The 20,691-nt window shown below is 48.8% G+C and overlaps 1 protein-coding gene across 1 annotated transcript in view; it reads right to left on the reverse strand.

The window, feature by feature from the left end:
- Positions 1-20,691, reverse strand: part of CRACR2A (calcium release activated channel regulator 2A) — an 88,179-nt gene that overhangs the window by 16,838 nt on the left and 50,650 nt on the right. Inside the window, exons 7-12 of the mRNA XM_058655856.1 lie at positions 17,881-17,976; positions 15,102-15,289; positions 9,611-9,682; positions 7,109-7,154; positions 4,761-4,867; positions 697-1,033 (exon numbers count right to left, since the gene is read on the reverse strand). Coding sequence (XP_058511839.1) covers positions 697-1,033; positions 4,761-4,867; positions 7,109-7,154; positions 9,611-9,682; positions 15,102-15,289; positions 17,881-17,976 — 846 coding nt within the window. The remainder of the gene's footprint in view (positions 1-696; positions 1,034-4,760; positions 4,868-7,108; positions 7,155-9,610; positions 9,683-15,101; positions 15,290-17,880; positions 17,977-20,691) is intronic.

Raw genomic sequence — 20,691 nt, forward strand, 5'->3', positions numbered from 1 at the left:
ACTAGAGTGAGCCAGTAGATGAAATTGCTTTCTGGATCTGTCTACATTTCAAATAAACAGAAGCAATAGTTTTTTAAAATATAGATTTATGAATATAGAAGGCAGAACTACAGAGAGAGAGAAGGGGAGAGACAGAGAGAGCCTCCATCCTTTGAATTACTCCCAATGTGGGCACAGCAGCTCGGGCTGGGCCAAGTTGCAGCCAGGAGACTGTAATTCCATTTGTGCCACCCACAAGGGTAACAGGGCCCAAAGCACTTGGAGCATCCTCCACTGCTCTTCCAGATGCATTAGCAGGGAGCTGGATTGGAAGTGGAGCAGCTTGGACACGAACCAGTGCTTTTATGGGAAGTTAGTGTTGCAGGAGATGACTTAAACCGCCACAAGACTGGTCCCCAAAGCAACAACTTTTATAATTTATTTATTTTTATTAGACTGGCAGATATACAGAGAGAAAGAGAGACAGAAAAAGATCTTCCATCTGCTGGTTCACTCACTCCCCAAGTAGCTGCAAGAGCCAGAGCTGAGCCAATCCAAAGCCAGGAGCCAGGATGCTCAGAGAAGTGCGTGGAAGACAGTATGCGAAAGCCATAAATACTCAGTATCCTAGCACCTGCCACATTCCACCTCCTTGGTGATGACAAGGGGCAGATCACACAAGTGTTGTCTGCCAGGCAATGTCGGATATGCCCTTACCTTGGAGAGGGCTTCTTTTCCAACAGGCTGTCCCCGGGGAGACATGGGGGTGACCTCCAAGGGGGAGGCCTGCTGGGCTTGGCCTTCCCCATCCTGGGGCGAGCCTTCCTCCTCCTGCTCTTCCTCTGGGCACTGGCGGAGGGGCTGCTCAAAGCCCGCCTCCAGGAGCTGGGGCACATGGTCTTCTTCAATGGAGATGATTCTGCGGAGCCGCCTGGGGCATCCGGTCCCTGGATCACCTGGTCCTGGTTCTTCTTCCATGAGAGGGTACACACTCAGACCCAGGGAGCTTCTCCTCCTGGCAATGCCAAACACATCTTCCTCCTCCTCTGACTGGCTGTGGGGTGCGGAAGAGAGCAGTGTGGGGTGGGCATTGCATTACACATCAACAGGAGGACAGATACACAGCTGAGAGCCCACTACCTTCAGCTCCTCCATCCAACAGCTTAACTTGTCCTACGTGATGCCTGCTGGTGATGACGGTGAAAGGGACAGTAGTGATGCTTATCAGGTATCATCAACGATGTCATGGATGCAGTCCCTGTCCTTTTGGAATGTTCCACTGAGTGGAGACTAAAGCAAGAATCACACACACACATAAGAGCGGGACTACACAGACACTGCAGGGCAGCACCTGCAGCAACATTATAAGGACTTCTGGCCTGCTCCCAGGGCTGGCGCTAACTAACTGTGGGTCCTCCAGCTTCCTTCCTGTCTGCCCTGCCCGTTCAGAGCAAGGCATGATGAAAGCAGATAGAGCAGCTGCCTGCAGTGTGAGCTGTACTCTGCCACTCCCCTTCAGGAAGTCTCAGGGCTGTCAGTGGGCTCCACTTCCCCTTCAGAATGAACAGGCAGGTAGACAGACAGAAGCCAGGGGATGCATCTCCTTCCCCTTCTCCGTGTTTCAGGAAGTCACGGTGAGTTGGTAGTGAGGAGGCTTAGAAGCTCGTGTACACCTGTGCACCAAGGGCAGGGAGAAGCAGTCGCAGGTGGAAGCAAAGGGGCCATTGGAGGTAGGGCCTATGCACTGGTTGGATATGCAGAAGGTTCCAAGAACAAAGACCTCACACAGGCCCTTCTGAGCTTGCAATTCCTCGCAAGTCTTGGTCAGCCATCACCGGGAGGATCTCAAGTCCACAGCAGAGACATACATGAGTGAGAAAAGAAAGTGGACTGGGCATGAAGCAGAGAGCTGAAAGAACCAAGTGGAGGATGCGGTAGGCCGACCAGAGGTGCAATCTTTCCTTTGTTTTCGGCTGATCATATTTACCGCTCCTAAAGACTGCTGTTAAGAAGGACAAAGAAAATATGAGTCTCAGGGCTGGCGCTTTGGCTCAACTGGCTTGTCCTCCACCTCCAACTGCCAGTATCCCATATGGGCACCAGTTCGTGTCCTGGCAGCCCCGCTTCCCTTCCAGCTCCCTGCCTATGGCCTGGGAAAGCAGTAGACGATGGCTCAAAACCTTGGGACCCTGCACCCATGTGAGAGACCTGGAGGAAGCACCTGGCTTTAGATTGGCTCAGCTCTGGCTATTGTAACCATTTGGGCAGTGAATCAGCAGATGGAAGATGTTTCTTTGTCTCGCCTTCTCTTTGTAAATTTGCCTTTCCAATAAAATTAAATAAATCTTAAGGAAAAAAAAAAGAAAACATGAGTCTCACCACACTAAAGTTAATTATAATTCTGATCAGTAAATTAAGATATAATTCTTGCTTACAAAAACAATCAATTAGTTTGGATTCCTTGACACGAAACGCAGCACTGGTAGCCATTCAAATAGCTTTCACTTACAAAATCCTAGTTTTTAATAAAAGCTAAATGTCTTCTTTCTGACAAGCTTCCTACAGATTCCATCAAGTCTCTTAACTGCTTATGTGCTTCAGGGCACAATTAGTGGGGCCAGTGTTGCGATGCAGCACGCTAAGGTGCTGCTTGAGACATTGACATTCTGTGTGAGACCACTGATTCAAGTCCTAGCTGCTCTGATTCCAGGCTAACTCTGTTCATGTGCCTGGGAAAGCGGTGAAAGATGGTCCAAGTACTTAGGACCTTGTCATGCAAGTGAGAGACGCAGATGGAGCTCCTGGCTCTTAGCTTCAGCCTAGCTGAGTTCTAGCTGTTGTGGTCTTTTGGGGAGGGAAGCAGTGAATGGAAGATTCTGTTTCTGTTTCTCTCCCTTCTTCCCTCTCTCTCTTCCCTCGGTCTCTTCCTGTCTCCCCCAATGCCATCGCTACCTGCCAATTAAATATTTCAGAAGAAAACAATTAGCACTTCTATCCACTTCCTCTTTGAATACACACGCAAGAGTTGGTATCAGTATGTGCATGTGAGCAAGCATCTTCACCCACAGCAGGTTTGCAGTGAAACGAAAGAAGGAAAGAAAGAGCCACTTAAGCCCTAAAATGAAGCATTTTTGCCAAAAACAAAACTCTTTCTATGGTGAATTTTCAAGCCCTATTGACCTTCTGTAATACCTTCAACTTAGCACAACAAAGTGTTTTTCAGTTTGTCACCAAAGGCTGTATGCCAACAGTAGAAAGAACAGCTACTCTCTCCAAAGTCTCTATTAGAACCCAAGGGTTCAAAAGTGTGGCTGACTTGATTATTGTCTATTTCTTTTCCTCCACCGTAATTGCACATGCTCTGCTCATCATGGCATGTACCAGCACACAGCACTGGACCTCACACACCGTAAACGCTCAACAAAGGCGTATTAAGTGAGCATTCAACAATGGGTACTGATGGCAGGGACCCCACATCTGCTTTGTCTCAGGAGGCTCACTGAGCCCCAAAGAATGTCTCATACAGAATAGGTAATCAGCGAGTACTTGTGGAGTCAATCAGTGAGTACATTCACTTTGCAGGAACCAACAGGCCAAACACTGCGGAAATTTGGCTCCCAAACGGTATCTCATTATTCAGCTAGTTAGAGGACGAGTTCATGATGATCAGGCTCCAAAATTTGCCTGATGAGCTGAGTCACTTTTGCCTTTGCAGATCTTACTTTATGCTTGAGATCCTACAGGATCAAGGGTAGGCATTTTTCTCCCCAAGTCTGACATCTAGGGTCTGGCTGCCTCACTTCCTGTTTGCACAGAGGTCACACTGAAAAAAAGTAGGAGTAGGGGATTGATTTATGTCTGTATGTGTGTTTAAAGTATTTACTTTCATTTGAAAGACAGATTTACAGAGAGAAGAAGGGATAAAGAGACAGAGACCTTCTATCTGCTGGTTCACTCCCCAAATGACTGCAATGGCCAGAGCTATGCTGATCTGAAGCTAGGAGCCAGGAGCCTACTCCTAGTCTCCCACATGCATGCAGGAGTCCAAGGACTTGTGTCATCCTTCAATGCTTTCTCAAGTCATTAGCAGGGAGCTGGATTGGAAGTGATGCACCAAGGACATGAACCAGGTCCCCTGTCGGATGCTGGCATGGCAGGTAGAAGCTTAGATTATTGTGACATGATGCCAGCCCTGGCTTATGTTTTTGAATGAATGATGAGTGAATCTTGAGCCCTCACTCAGTCATGCTATCCAGCAGCAAGAAAGCACGTCATCTTTCAGTGAGCTGAGTGTGAACCTCTGAAATGACCTGGCAAGCCCAGACCCTAATCTTGTCTGTAACTATTGGGATCCAACTACTGGAGATTCCATGGGATATGTAGCTGGTCCTTCCTAGCCAACAGAGTCCCACTCGTGAAAACCCATGTGCACTCTGCTCAACCCATGCCGAGCCTCTTCCAGGCACATCCTCCATCTCTCCCTCCTCTGACTCATCTCCTCTTTCCCTTTTGTCCCTCTCTGCAGGCACACACTATGGCCAAGAGACCTCAGAAGCCAGTAGCCTGTCCTAGGGGATGCACTGCACAGTCCCCTTCTCATTGGGAGTGGGCAGAGTATGTCGTCCAAGGATCAAGGGGAGTAGACAGGAGCTAACCTCAGCCCTCCCATCCAAGGCCATATCTCAAGGGCGTTCCTGGACGGGCAGAACTCTATACTCAGAGCCAGATCCCATGCGGTGTGAGAGATATCTAAATGGAAGAACAACGGGGTGGTGACTTACCTTCCGAGACGCCCTCTGCCATCTAGGTATTTGCCTATCACAGATCCGGATCTCTGCTTCCAGCTTGCCTTGGAAGCAGCTGCGTTTGCCTTGGCTGCTTTGTCTTTCTGTAGAAATACAGAAGTCCTTGAGATATGAGTCTGCTGATTCACCCCAGTGTTTGAACAGAAAAGGGCTCATGGCCACTCCTGCCTCCCAACCTTGCCTCACAGGTCAAGTTCTCACAAAACTCTGAAGCCACTTGGTCTCCTGACCTCCCTGGTAGCATCTGCTCACTGGGTCCTTTGACCGACATCCCTTATCAGCATCCCTCATCTCCTTCCTAGCAAGCTAATCAAACGAACAGTCAAGATAGCACCTGCTGGCCACACGAGCCAACATGGGGGAGCAATGAGAATTTGCTGGAGGGCAAAGAAGAAGAGATTAAGGTTAAATGCCTAAGAAGAATATTTAACAGTCTAAAAGCTTTTGTTGCATCTTTAATGCTGACTCTTCTCTGTGTCTCTCACCACTTATCTTCAAAATCCCAGGGACTTTGAAAAAATAGCAACCCGGAAGCTGAATTAACTCAACATCCAGTCCAAGGCTTCCGAGCTAGGGTAAGGTCCATCAGACTGGGTACAGAAATATCGCTTCAACATCAGTAGCAGGGAAGCTGGGCAGAGCAGGTGCTCCCAAGCCCCTTAGAGATGCTTCCTCACTGATATCTTCCAGGGAGAACAGGGCAGAAAATGGATCATAGGAAAAAAATCTCTCATTAACCAGCCCTCCCCAGGTTCCCAATGATCTTGAACGAGGGGAAAAGGAGATGACTTGTTTGTGGGGCCCTGCATTGCCTCTGCAGGAATCTCTAATTATTACTCAGTGTGGAGGTGATCTGAGCTCCCTGATTGGCATTCATAATTCCACTCCCCTCCTTCCATTGCAGAAGGAGTTTGGCAAATGAAAGGGGAAGGAAGTGAAGGGAAGCCATGGGGTTGGCAGAACTAAAATAAATTCAGTGCTACTTCTAAAACTGTGGTGACCGTTTTCATCATCAAGCATGCATGGGCAGGCTGCAGGCTCACTCTAATAGCACACACAGGTGGTGGTCACAACATGTGCTGCCAGTTGGTGGTATCACAGGCATGGTGACAGAACAAGATCCCACAAGGATTTGTAGTGATAAACCATGTTGGGACTAATGGAGGGTTCCTACTTCCTTCTATGGTTCCTACTTCAGTGGTTGTTCAGCTAAAGATCTGGTACAAAAAACCCTCTTTTTCTTTTCTTTTTTTTTTAAGAGTCATGTATTTTAATTGGAAGTCACATTTACACAGAGAGAGTGAAGGGGAAGCAGACAAAGAGAGGGAGAGAGAGAGAGAGATTTTCCACCTGTTGATTCACTCCCCCCAAAATTCTAATGGCCAGGACTGGACTAGGCAGAGGCCAGGGGCTTTTTCTGGGTGTCCCTCATGGAGACGGGGGCCTGAGTTCTTGGGACATCTTTGGCTGCTTTCCCAGGCACACAAACAGGGAGCTGGAATGGGAGTGTAACACCTGGGACTTGAAACAGTATCCATAGGGGATGTTGACGCTGCAGGAGGAGGCTTAATTTGCTGGGTCACAATACCAGTCCTCAAACCCTCTTTCTAAAAATCTTTCTCAAAAGGTCCTTATAATGCGCAGGTGGGAGGATAGGGATTCCTTTTCTTCATGTGACAATTAGGGGTCCTTGTCCTACAGGGCTTACATGTGGTCCAATGCCTGATAATCCTGATGGTTACAGAAGTTGTACTTATCAATCCTGCCCCCAGTCTCTGGTCTAAAGGGGAGAATGAGAAGGGGAGATCAAAATCCTAGATGTTATGGCATGTGCCCCACAGCGAAAACCTCTGATTAAACACAGCAGTGTGCGTTAGTTGGGCAAGCGTGTGGTCCTGCTGCTCAGGTCTAAAAGAAAATTGCATACGAAATGAGCAATGTAAATGGTGAAATTCACATCTTTGATTTGGCCAAGCACAGTATATAAAAGTGTAGATTTTTCACCATGAGAGATTTTTAACAAAGATGAAACCTATGTTGATATATTTCATCAGTACCATCTCATAGGTAGAATTAGCATTTTTGCATTGAAAAAATGCTTTAGTTCTACTGGGACACAAGAAAGCTGCACAACTTCCTGGGAAATCAACTATACCCTGGAAGCTATCCTGCACATTCTTCACCTCAGGCCCCCACAGGAATCGTCGGACGCATCCCAGGTGGCAGAATGTCCTTGGGCCAGCCCAAACACAGATCTGGCTACCCTGGCCCCCAGCCCTTATTTCGTAATACTTCCACCAACGTAGCAAATGTCAGTCAATTACCTGGAAATGCATGTCCCGTTCATCTCGAAGGTGCTTGTTTCTTTCCCTGTGGGCAGTACAAGAGAATCTGTTAAAATCTGGAGCTTATGGTGGACAGCTGCAATAGCAGCCAACTGGGTGATCAGATGGGTATGAGGGAAGGTAGAATGTGGGAGACCCAGGACCTGTGTAGGATCTGTCTGCAGGGATGTGGGGCATAGTTAAACGGAGGTGATAGCTTGTGTGTCAGTAAGAGGCAGGGAGACAAAATGTTCCTGTGTCTGTGGTCCTTCAGAATGACTCCTGGTCTCTCCTATCACCAGGGGGCACTCCCTCTGTGAGTCTGTCATTGAACTCTCAACCACTCAGAGTGATTCACACATGCATTCACTCACTCAGATGTCCTCTGTGTACCTTCTACATGCCAGGCACTATTCTATCACACTCACACCAATGAACCAAACAAAAAGGGCCTACCTCGGGGAATTGGCATTGTGTACTGGATGTGTGTGTGTGTACATATGCGTGTGAGGTTGGTAGCTTGCACCTGCATGAGGACTTGGGGAGACTGAGTGATCCCGTCTTTCCCACGTTGTTTCCTATGTCGTGTGGCTGTCTCCACAAAGAAGCATCAGCATTTAACCAAAGGCTGTCTTCTTTATGTGGACCTGCTATCAGGGTCCTTCACAACCCCGTTGTGATTCTCAACTCAGATACAGCCTCGGAAGCTCATAGGAAGCCTGGCAGCTGGACAAGGGAACCTGAAGGCTTCCATTGGGTTTGCCAGTGGCCAGTGAGGGCAATGCTGGATCTTGAACCTGAACCAGCAATCAACCAGTACATGACCCTATCTAACTCCAATTTGCCCTGAGATGCCATGCTCTGTCCCCATGTGCATGGTGGTAGCAGCCTTCCTCACTTGTCACAGCCCAGCTGGTGTCCTGTTGGACCACCTGCTGTCCACTGCTCTGTCCTGACCCCCACATTCTCACTGCTCTCCCTACCTTACTACTCCCACCCACCACCCTGCATTCCTTCTCTCCCGCGATCCTTGATGAGCTCACTGGGCAAGAAAACTCTGCCATTGCAGCTTTCCCAGCCACATGTTAACCTTCACAAGCTGGCCGCCACCACACAATTCCAGAGAGGCTCTGGGTGTGTGCAGCTGCTGGTCTCCATCTGAAAGACTCAGATGGAGTTGTAGAGTGATTCCTCCTTGTTGTCTTCTGGGCATCCTCTAGATCTGTTATTATTACTAATTTTTCTATGTATAAAAGGAAAGAGAACACACCAAACTCATGCCCTCACAGGTCTTGTTTTCTTCTAAAAACTGCAGGGACATACATACCTTCTGTTCAATGTATTAAACCTACCTAAGAACCCTCTTCTAACTCCCCAGTTGTACCCCACACTGGGTAGGGTAGAGCTGGAGGGCGTCCAGGTGGAAGCCCTTTTCAGTGTGGTAGCATCACCGACATATGCTGGCCTTGCTTTACACAAAAACAAGAACAAAAGTCCTCGTTGTTAAGTAAGAGGTGATTCAGTTACTTGTGCTTTAAAAGTCAAAACTTGGAGTGGGTTTTGGATTAGTGGTCCAGATGCTGTTTGGGATACCTGCATCCCATACAGAGTACTCCGTGTTAATGCACTCTTTGAGAGGCAACAGATTGACAGGTTGTGCACTTGGGTCCCTGCCACCCATGTGAGAGACCTGGATGGAGTTCCAGACTTCCGGCCTTGGCCTAGCCATTACAGTTGTTTGATAAATGAACCAGCAAACAGAAGATATCTCAATCTCTCTCTCTTTCAAATAAATAGGTCTTAAAAACAAACAAACAAACAAACAAAACACCTTTCAAGCGAACTTGAGAAGTCCATTTTCTACCCACACAAGTTGGCTTTCTCTGGCACATTCCAGACTCATGAGTCTTAAATGCATCGTGGGTAGTTTCAGAAGGTTGAGGAAGGTTCCTTTCTTGGCTCTGTGCTTGGGATTCATTTACTCAACCCACAGCCAAGAGCAGAACAGGGATGAACGCAAAGCATCTGCCAGGCAGGGGTGTTCTGTTCTGGCTCCCTTGTGAGACACTGTGTTGCTTTGTTATTTCCTTTTTCTCTATGCTCACTCCTGGATGCACAACTACCCCTCTTCCCTGAGAGTTCTGCAGGGTGAAAGAGGAGCTGTCTCAAACCAATGAGACACTTAGTTGATTGAGGCTGGCTCTGTGCTGGTTCAAGCACTAGGCACAGTGCTGCAGGAGTCAAAGAAGAAAGTGGTAGCACTTCCCCAGGAGGAGGGATGGGCCGGGGGTGGGTGAACATGGGGGCAAGTGGACACAGTGTAATACAGTGGGTGGCGCTTAGCAGTCCCTGTCTGACCGCTGGGGAATGGGGAGGATGAGGGTGCCCTCACAGCTGCTATGTTTTTCCATCACACTGGCATGGCAAGACACATTCAGATTAACCCTTCCACCCTGGGGTTTCGGAGCTGTGCTCCCAGGGTAACTCATCCTGGGCATGCACCTTAGAAAATCCAGCTGCTTCAGGAGTCCAGATTTCTCCCGCTGCAGGCTCTCCGTCACACGGTATACTTCCCTGAGGATGAGACAAACAACATGGTGAGTGGTGAGCCACAGGGTAGTAGGGGCCAGTTGCAAGTGTGTGACTGGGAAATCAGCAGAGTTGGCCCACGCACTGGGCATGCAGTGGGTTAGAGGAATGTGGCTTTCTCTGGCACACACTTGCTGTGTGCGGGTACATTGAGCTAATTGTCTTTGTCAGTCATCCCAGGATCCTCCTGCAGAGCTGTCCCTGACCCCACTGAGCATGCACTGGCAGTCCAAGATGTCCATTGGTAGTGCCCAGTGACATAGACCATCCACAGTCGAGCCAGCTCCTTACATGGGCTTTCCACCCTGCCCCTACCGCCAACCTCCCAGGTGTGTAGATGCCGCTGGACCACACAGGGGGGTGACTTCTTGGGTGTCCAGTGTCTGTGGGGACAGAGTCAATGTTCTTTTGTGAGACTGAGGGGGCTTGGGGTTCCCCTACCACTCCACACTGGTTTATTCTATTTTCAAGAAGATTCAGTTGCTCCCATCCCCCCACCAATATGGCTTCCAGATTCATACAGATGTTCCAACTTCATCCAGTTATGGCATCTAAGAGGTGGGTCTGTTGGGAGGCTCTGAAGTCAGTGTAGGTGTGACTTCCAGGGTCAGTCCTCCAGAGGACAGACATCACAAAAGCCTGAGTGTGTGTCTAGCCCCTCTCTTTCTTCTTTCTGGCTGGCCCTGGGATCCTCCCTCCACTCCTGCTCTGCCACTGCCACCCCCACCCTGCAAACCTCTCCAGATGCCAATGTGGCTTCCAGTCTTGGGCTTGACCTCCCAACATGTGTCAGCTAGACAGCCCCCTTGTATTTTCTAAGTCTCAGGGAGTTCGTAGTGGTAGTAAAAATCTGACAGCTCCCAGTATGTTTCTAGATATCTGCAATGTCCGCTGCTATACACTGCCAGCCATCACTGCCCACAGGCTGTCAGGTTAGTACCACAGGTGTACACACACAAAGACAGCCCCTGCCTACTCCTCCCTACATGGCTCCTGAACCCTGCCAGGCTCCCAACACCTTGAGTCCTTAAAAGCTGCCTACATTTCTTTCATTCTCCACCTAGCATGCTTGCTTATGAAGTCACTTTACGACCACAGCAGACCGCATCCAATGCCAGGTTCACCTTAGACAGTCCTAATTAAGCCACACAATTCCTCCAGCTCCTGTGGAGTCGCAAGTTCCTGACATTTTATTACCAATTATATTTCGTTTCAACTTGTGGTGGGGGGGTGCAATGTTTTCCATTATCCAAGCTGGGTCCCCAGGCCCCCCGTGTAGAACTCTGCTCTGATTACAACTTACGGGAGTGGTGTGTTCTCATACTGCGTGCTGGGAGCTGAAGGCCACGCATGCCTGGCCGTCTCGTGTTCCTGCCCCAACCCCAGCCCGGCTTCTCCCAAGGGGCAGCTGGGAGCAGATAGCTTTTCCCCTACTAAGGAAATTTCTTCACTGGCAATCTCATGTCACCTTTTGGAACACAAGTGACATTGCATACTGGGCACCATGACCTCCAAGGTCCCTGTCACCAAGAGGAAGTCCACAGGTGGGTCAGATGCAATATGAGAGGGGAAAACTTCCGATTTCAGAGCAAGGATTGGCAAGATTTCCATGATTCAAGGCATGCTATGGAAGTTCTATGGGCTGGGTCTCTAGGGGGAGAAGACCTCGAACATTCTAGAAAGTAAAGTATCAAGAGGAATTGCAAGACAAATGAGAACAGTGTGCTTAGTACACTCCATGGAGTGAGGGTTTGTGCGGTGTGCATGTGTGCCTGTTTACATGGCATACTCAAACGATCCATGAAAGCTGTGACTGTTGACATCTGGGTGGCTGGATAGTTGGGTCATGGTGGAGACGTAGCCCTCTGTTGTGCTGTCTACATGCTGAGCCGCACCATAAACAATTCGTTCTAAATGGACGTGCGCTGAAAAAAGAACAAGAGAGTACCGCTTTGTATCTGACCTTCCTCAGCACATGAGCACCCTGTTTGAGAGTAGAGCTGTATCTCACTTGAAAATCCAGCTCTTTTATCTTCAGGGAACAGAAAAATTAATTTTGTCTGTCCAGAATTCTTGCAGATAAATGACTAAGTCTGTTTACCTCCAAATGCTACCCTCTTCCCTCCTAGCTGCTCAGGGGTAGTGGCAGGCAGCAAGCATGGAAATATCCGGAGACAGGACTCTAGCTGAGCCTGTGTTCTGGCATTAAGCAGCTGAGTGGCCAGGGTTAGGCCACAGCACATCTCCAAGCCTTGGTGTCCTCATGTAGAAGATGAAGTGGGTGGTTGTGGGTCTGAAGGTCATGTTGGTGGTTCTGGTCTGTGTTTGCATGCTCCAGGGAGTGGATTCAGGTTCTCAAGGGACTTCTTCTTTGGCCCAGATAGGGCCCCCACTCCTACTGCTCAGTCAACATGATTGCCAGCTGCCTAGTCTTCATTTTTTTTAAGATTTATTGTATTGCAAAGGCAGTTACGGAGAGAGAAGGAAAGACAGGGAGAGAGAGTTCTCCATCTGTTAGTTCACTCCCTAAATGACTACAATGGTTAGAATTGAATCAATTCGAATTCAGAAGCCAAGAGGCTCTTCAGGATCTCCCACATGGCTGCAGATGCTCAGAGGACTTGAGCCATCCTTGGCTGCTCTTCCAGGCCATAAGCAAGGAGCTGGATTAAACATAGAACAGCCAGGACATGAACTGGCGCTAGGCCAGGTGGAAGCCAGGAGTTAGAAATAGCCCAGGTCTTCTGTGTGAGTTACAGGGGCTTGAGTACTTGAATCATTATGTGCTGCCTCCCAGGGTGCACATTAGCAGGAAGCTGGACTGGACTGTGATGTTGGTGGCACAGGTAGAAGGTTAGCCTACTACACCACAGCACCAGACCCTGCATAGTCGTCTTAGAGTGTGTGGCTGGCTTGGTTCATTAAGATAAGACTAGAGAACATTCTTTATCCTCACACTGGGATATGCTGCACCAGCCCAGGCGGTTTAAATCTATCTGCCACTCTGATGTTCATGCCTTCAGATGTAGGCTGTTTTTAGAAACTGACTGAATTTTAAGAGCATGAATTCTTAATTCTGCTTGTAGAGTTAAGCGTCCATGTCTGATTGACCTGCTCTAAGTGAGGAGGATTTGATAGGGCTTATTGACAATGAACTACAGTGTCCTTCCTTACCCATTTATCCTGGAAGCATAACACAGGAGCTAAGTTTTAAGTCAGCTGCCAGGAGTCCTTGTAAAAAGTTATATTTATATAAGTTTTATTACTTGAAAGGCAAAGAGAGAGAAAGGGAAAAAGAGGAGATGTTCCCTCTGCTGTTTTGCTCCCCAGCAATAGCTGGAGCTGGGTCAAGTCAAAGCCAGGATTCAGGAACCACACCTGCGACTCCTGTGTAGGTGACAGGGACCCAAGTCCATATCACTGCCTCCCACAGGGCATGTGAGCAGGAAGCTGGGTTGGACGTGGAGGAGCCAGGACTAGACAACACTCTCCTGTATGAGACATGAGAAACTCAAGCCATAATTTAACCTTCTGCACCACATGCCTGCCCCAGTATACTTTTTAAAAATAGATACTGAGAATATTTTTCCTTTTTTAAAAAAAAATAATCATTTAAAGAGAGTGACAAAGACAGAAGGAAAGAGAAAAAGAGAGAGAGAATCTTCCAATCTTCTGATTCACTCCTTACAGCAACTGGGGCTGGACCAGGTGGAAGCCAGGAGTTACAAACCTGGCCCAGGTCTTCCATGTGAGTCATAGGGGCTTGAGTACTTGAGCTGCTATGTGCTGTCTTCGGACGTGCACATTGGCAGGAGCTGGACTGGAAGTAGGGAACAGGCCTCCAACCCAGGCACTCCAAAAAGGGACGCGAATGTCCCAAGTGGCAGCTGAATAGCTGAACTACAGACATCATACTAGCATGAAATTCCCAATCAAAACGCAGTTCCTCCCTCTCACTCTAGGCAAGCAAGACCAAATGACACACTTCTCTACTCGTGAACCCAACTGACATGGATTAAAATCTTCCCAGTAGTCACACAAAGTGAGGACTTTTGCTTTTGAATAAGGAGTGTGAGCCTTTGTTGACCATTCAATATTGGTAAGTAATGACTGCTCTTTGCCCTGGAAACAGACTTTTTATGTAGCATGGCATTTTTAGGACCAGCTACAATTACCTTTGGCAGAATGAATGAGGAGTAGAAGAATAAATGAATGAGTGCATGATGCCCAGTCCTACCCTGTGAACATGAGGGGTGGGGCCAGCACTGGGACAAACTTGGAAAGGCAGTAGCAAATGGTCCAAGCCTCTAAGACCCACATTGTAGACCCAGATAGAGATCCTGGCTCCTGGTTCTGGCATAGCCTGGCCTTGGCTATTGTGGCCAACAGGGCAGTGAATCATGGCATGAAAAGTCTGTGTGTTTTTGCGTGTGTGTGTGTGTGTGTGTGCCTTCTCTTTTAATAACACTTCCTTTTTAAAATGCATGAAACTTTTGCACGATCTTTTAATTCCATTTTCCACAAACTCTGGTGTTTTCCAGCTGGGGAGAGGGAGGGGTGAAGCAGAGAGTCAACAAGATGTGTCTAGCATTTAGCATCTTGGAACAGTTCCTTAAAAATTCTTGAACCTCAATATCTCATTTTTAAAAAGGGTTAGGAATAGGACCAGCCAGCTCAGGATGCTGTAAAGGTCAAAGGAGGTGACACATTGAATGTTTCTGACACAGGAACTAGCACGAAATAGCTTTCAACAGGAGTTTGTGCAAAACAAATGAGTCAAATGAGCAAATAACTGGGCCTCAGAGTGCACGCATCTCCAAAACCTATCACTTCCATGGCAAGCTAAACGGCTGAGTCTGCAGGGACCCTGTAGCTAGAGGGCCCAAGCCACCCCTTGACTCTTGCACAGGTACACTTCAATCTGGTTGGCCAAACCCAACAGCCAGCCACCAGAGGAAGTTCAGTGGCAAACCAGGCCTATTCTGGTCACACCGTCTGATCATTAAGAGCACTGCATAAACTATCTGTTGACCCAGGAAGACTTCTGGCTGCTCTGTGGTCCAACCTGCACCCCAGGTCTCTAAACCGGGACTGTCCACCAAACAAGGTCTGTCGGCTAAGTTAGCATTTACTCGCTGACAGCCTCATGTTTATTGGTGCCATAACACATCTTCAATGTAATGATTTGTCCAAGGGCAGGATTGTTGGTTTCTTGTCCATACTAAGCAATTGTTGGAACAATACCAGTCTGCTCTTAATAGCTTGAAAATCCTAGGATGGATTCTGAGAGGTCTCAGGAAGCAAGGAACCTAAGGCCCCACGGGACAAGAAGAGGGGGAGAGAGTTAGGGAACCTCAGGCCCACAGCTGAGCTGGAGCTGGAGGAGAGCCAGGGCCACACTCACATCTCCTTTTCCTGCTGGAGCTGGCAGGCCTCCCGCTGCAGGCTCTCCAACTGCTGCTGGGTGTCCTCGAGCTCCCGCGAAGTGCGCTCCAGCTCCCGGGCCAGCTCTTGGTTGGTGAGTTTCAGCTGGGCGTTCTCGGCTGTGGTCTCGTGCTTGTCATTGTGCAGGGCTGCACACTGGCCTTCCAGCTGCAATGCAAAGGGAAGCAGTGTGGTATGCTGAGCGGCCACCTGCTTTTCTTCTCTGGAGGCAGGAACTGGTCCACTCTCCTCCCCCTCCGCTGTCCTCAAGCCTCGCCCGTTCCCTTCCTTCATGTATACACACTTCCGAAGGCAGGAAGCTTTCAGACCACAGCTCCATTCCTCCCATTGTGTCCACACTGAACCACTGGATAGTCCACGGGGAGCTGGCCCATTCCAAAGGAGATTCTACACTCTCATCCTCAAATCAGAAAGGTCTTAAGATCTAACCTGAATCCCTCCTGTTGTCATTCAAGCCCATCTTTCTTTTGCTTGTTCCTTGATGGAAAGGGAGAAGAATTCAGTGGTGTTCTTTAGAAAATCTTCCTCAGGGACTAATGCTGTGGTGCTGTGAACCAAGCTGCTGCCTGCAATCCAAGCGTTAGCTCTAGCCCTGGCAGCTGTGTTTCTGATGCAGCTCTCTCTGGTGTGCCTGGGAACACAGTGGGTGATGACCTAAGTGTTTGGGTCCCTGTACCCATGTGGGAGGCCCAGATGGAGAACCAGGCTCCTGGTTTGGGCCTTAATTGTTGAGGCTATTTGGGTAGTAAACCAGCAAGTGGAGAGAATCTCAATCTCTCTCTCTCAATCTCTCTTGTATTCTCTTAAATAAATAGATAAATCTTAGGGGAAAATTTTTAAACACTGGTAATGATTCTACTCTTTTTTCTTCTCTCAGCCAAATAACTCAATTCTTTTATTTAAAAATTTATGTTATTTGTTTGGAAGGCACACTTACAGAGAAGGAGGAGACAGACAGACACATGGAAAGAGAGAAAGAGACATCTTCCATTCATTGGCTCATTGCCCAAATGGCCACAATGTACAAGGCTGGGCCAGGTTGACACCAGGAGCCTGGAACTCTGTCTGTATCTCCCACATACATGGCAGGTGCTCCAGCACTGAGGTCATCCTCCTCTGCTTTCCCAGACACATGGCAGGGAGCTGCAGCAGAAGCAGAACAGGTGGGATCCAAAAGTACTCCAAGGGGATGCCAATAGTATAGCTGGCTTATCCTGCTGTGCCATAAATGCTGGTCCCATTCCAATTCTTTTAATCTAGTAGCCAGAAATCCTGGAACTTCTGAAACTGACCACTACAGGTCAAGCAGACCACATACCTTTCCTCACGTCGCTGAACAACTTTAAAATCCGCATTGTCAGAAGTTGAGCTTTATCTGGCTTTGCCAGGCTTCCAACCTTCCCACCAGGGAAAGCCTCAAACCAAAGCAAATAAATGGATCGTAATAAATCTAGTCTAATGAATGTGGCCAGTCAGGGGAGGAGGGAGGGCCCATGAGGAGTTTTGAGCCATCTTCAAGAGGCTCCCGTGTCATCAGGCAGGCATGCCGTAATTAAATCCAGTGGCAAACATTTGTTTTGGGGATCAGAGCTTAGCTGGCAGAGGTTCGGTGCAGAGAGACAAAGGAGGACAAAGCAAGGCTCAGCTGAGGATGGAGCGAGGGGAAAGGGAAGGTGGCTGGTGGGGACTGGGGGTGAGATCACCTGCGACCACAGCTGGGGAAGGGTGAGCAGTGTGGCCGTCTTCAGCAATGGCAACGGCGTTCTCAAGCAAAGTATAACATGAGGCCCCAAACAGCCCTCTCTATTCAAATAGAAGCAATGTGCCTGTGTCTGTCCAGGGCCAGGCAAAACAGGACAGGAGCCCAGGGCACCCTGGTCTCTGTCCCTCCAGGAGCCCTGGCTTTGGCATGGAGGCCCTGAGCATGGGATCTTGGGTGAGCAATCAGACTGCAGGCTCAGGTACATCACAGATGACCTGTATGCTGCCTGTGTCCTCCTTGCAAGGTCATGAAACACTCGGAGGATGCTGATGACCCTAGCCAGACATGTGGGCAGGTGAAGGCAGGACAGATGGACCTCTGGAGTAACCCTTCCTGCTGGAGTTGTTTGCAGAGTAACAGGAAGAGAAAAAGAGAAAGAGAGAGGGAAGGCGATCTTCCATCCACTGGTTCATTTCCCCATTCCACCCAAAAATAACTGCAGTATCCAGGGCAAGGCCAGGGTGCAGTCAGGTGCCAAGAGCTTCTTCTGGGTCTCCCATGTGGGTGGCAAGGACCCAAGCACCTGGGCCATCTTCTGTTGCTTTCCCAGACTCATTAGCAGGGAGCTGGATCAGAAACAGCAGCTGGGATTCGAACTGGTACTCCTAAGGAATGCTGGTGCTGTAGGCAGCAGTTTATGCTGCTGTGGCCCAACACCAGCACAACCTGGGATTTTAAATGCCATCTTTTGGGTAGCTACATAGTTCTTCTCAGATTATGAAAGAAAGAAAGAAAGAAAGAAAGAAAGAAAGAAAGAAAGAAAGAAAGAAAGAAAGAAAGAAAGAAAGAAAGAAAAGAAAGAAAAGAAAAGGAAAGAAAAGAAAAGAAAAGAAAAGAAAAGAAAAGAAAAGAAAAGAAAAGAAAAGAAAAGAAAAGAAAAGAAAAGAAAAGAAAAGAAAAGAAAAGAAAAGGTTTTAAGGGCGGGACTAGGGTGGGAAGAAGAGCCACAGGCTTTGAAGACCCCGACAGGACCTACCCTTTTCTGTTTCTGGGTGAGCTGCTCCAGCTCCTGCTCCTTAGACAACAGCTTCTGCTCCAGCTCTTGACTGCGGGCCTGAAACCTCTCCGTGTCCTTCCGGGACAGAAACAAGGTCATGTGGGGTCCAAACACAATGTACCCACCATGTAGTTACCCCAACCTCCCTCACCTTGACTTACCCAATGGTAGGGCTTAACTTCTGGAATTTGAGGTCCTACCTGCCTGCCGCATCAGTGAGGACCATGTAAGATCGAGATAGATAGTGCATAACTGCCACTGGTGACTGGGCCCTGCCTCCCTCCCAGGCGCCCATTACTGACGGAGAACTAAACAAGGAGGACAGGCTTCAGGTTCAAACTTTCAGCTTCAATCTCTGAAAACTGAGAGATGGAGGAGAGTAGCAGAGATGGGCAGGTGGCTTCCCAGACCCCCTTCCAGGTAGGATATGCTGCTGCCCAGTGGGCACTGTCACCAGTTCACTAAGTTGCCTTCTGGGAACAGAGTGCTCGCTGGGGAAGGCTCGTGACCCTTCTGTAGCAGAGCTCCTCCTGCCCTGCCCTTCCTGCTGTCTCACATCCCCTCCCTGGTACCCCAGAGATGCTGAGGCCCTGGTGACACACCTGATGATGCAGGTGTTGAGGGGACCTGGCTGTGGGATGGATGAAGGACGATGATCACTTGCACTGTTGGGATGCCGGACACCCTCAACAGAGCCAGGTCGAATGGCAGGGCCTGAGCTGGGCATCAGGACACCCGGCTTCTAGTCTCTGCTCTCGCAGCCAACTGGCTTCATTCTCTAGCTCCCCCATTCATAGAAACATAAACATCCATGCCATCTGTCACAGGTCATGGGTTGGAAGGCAGACTGAATGGGGTTGCAAAAGGTTTGGGAAGAGAGGCCATCCTTGCCTCCCCATATCAGGGAGCTGGTGAATACTGCATCAGTAGAGAGGGGTTCCTGGCTAACAGGTGCGTGGCATGACAACTGGTCATGGCTGGAAGGTGTGGGAAACAGGCTTTTTTTAAGAACCGGTGTTCTAAGGCTCAGCATATTTTTTCAACTCACTGGGTGATGTGCCTGTTCCTTCTGCCCATGATCAAGCAGGTCAGTAGGCAGAGGGACTGCAGGGAGAGCAGGAGACTGAGATCACTTTAACCATTCTCAATGGCGAGGAAGGCTGTGAGCAGACACCTCCTGCTCTCACTCAACGCTCAGGGAACCCGCCTCCTTCAGTAGGCACTGGGTCTACTGAGTGTCTTAGAGCAGCCTGTCACCCAGAAGCTAGAAAGTGCAGGAGATCAAGTACTCACTTCCTGGACAAATAACCACATCAGTGTACAGCCAGGACCCAAACCCTGGCCAGAGGGTCCATGATGTCATAACCTGAAATGCCACTAAGCATAACCCCATCATCCGGCATAAGTTCATGAAGCTAGAGGCTTAATGGCACTGTCAAAGACATCTTAGCTGTTTCTACATGCATGCAAAAAGGCAAACATCTAAGCCCAGGAGGCCAAAGGCATTGGTGTCAAGAAGAGAGGGGGGCGTGAAAGAGCTAAGCAAGAATACAGTGTTAGGACTGGATCTCGTTGAGTAATGCTAACTTGTCCTTAAAAGCTTTCCTCTGGCCCCTGTCCACGCCAGTCCTCCAACATTCCACCCCCATGCCTTGGTCCACTATTTGCTTTTGGGAGCATGCCTCTTTCTTTAGCGTACACATGTGGTCACAGCCAGGAAACAAGGGACAAAATGCCCCCAGAGAACACGCTCTTCCCATACAGCAGGTCCTTTGGGATTAAGGGTGTGACTTTACTATTGTGGGATTAGGGGAAAGGGCAAGGCTGCTGTTCTCAGAAACTATTTCAGAGTCTACTGATGTGATATGTATGTTATGGACGCATATACACCCCTAAAAACAGAGCAGTGGGAGAGACTGTCTGGAAATTCTGGCAAGGTTCCTGTTGGAGGGTGTGCCCAATTTCTTCCAATTCCCTTTCAGTCTGACATCTGTTATAATTCCAAAGAGCATAAAGTTAGAATTTGGTTCCAGGGTCGAGAGTCCCTGCTTATGGCTGGCAGGCCGTGCAGCTGCTGTCCCAGCTCAAAGCCTTTCTGCTCGTCCCGACATGGAGAACAGTCTCTCAGAGCTGCTGCTGCTGCTGCTTCTCTTTCTTTTTAAGTGAGGATGCTCATTAAAAACGGACCCTGCTTTGTTTCTTAAAGGATGATAGGGTTTCAGTCATCCTTGGCTCCTAGCACCAACAGCAGCACTAGGCAAGGGTAGGAGAAAACAACAGGCCAGGACAAGCAAGTATGAGGGTTTCTTTGTTTGTTTACATTTTCTCCAGAGAAATCTGAAGAGCATGGACTTTGCTTTTTTTAGGTGTCTAAGGGGAAGAATGGGCAACTTCAACTCTAATGATTTTCTTCTAGGGGAAGTGCAATGGGCTGGAGAACTGGGTGGAAACCCAGGAGCCAGCGTCAGCCCAGCCTGCAGACCGCTTCAGCTGATAAAGCATGCACTTCCATCCATCCATCCTCCTCCTTCCATCTGCTGTTCATCCTTCTATGCGGCCATCCACCCATTGGTCCATGTGTCTGTCCACTCACCTTCTTTCCCTCCTTCCCTGCACTTGTCTGTTTACCTCTGCATCCAACCATTGGTTCATGCATCTGTCCATCAGTCCATCGAACCATTGGTCTATTATCCCTCCAACCCTCTTCACATCCATTCATTTCTTTCCATACATCATCCATTCACCCATCCATCCATCTTTCCATCTGTCCCTTCATCCATCTACATATAC

The sequence above is a fragment of the Ochotona princeps genome, chromosome 27, assembly GCF_030435755.1.
Source record: "Ochotona princeps isolate mOchPri1 chromosome 27, mOchPri1.hap1, whole genome shotgun sequence".
Classification (NCBI taxonomy): domain Eukaryota; kingdom Metazoa; phylum Chordata; class Mammalia; order Lagomorpha; family Ochotonidae; genus Ochotona; species Ochotona princeps.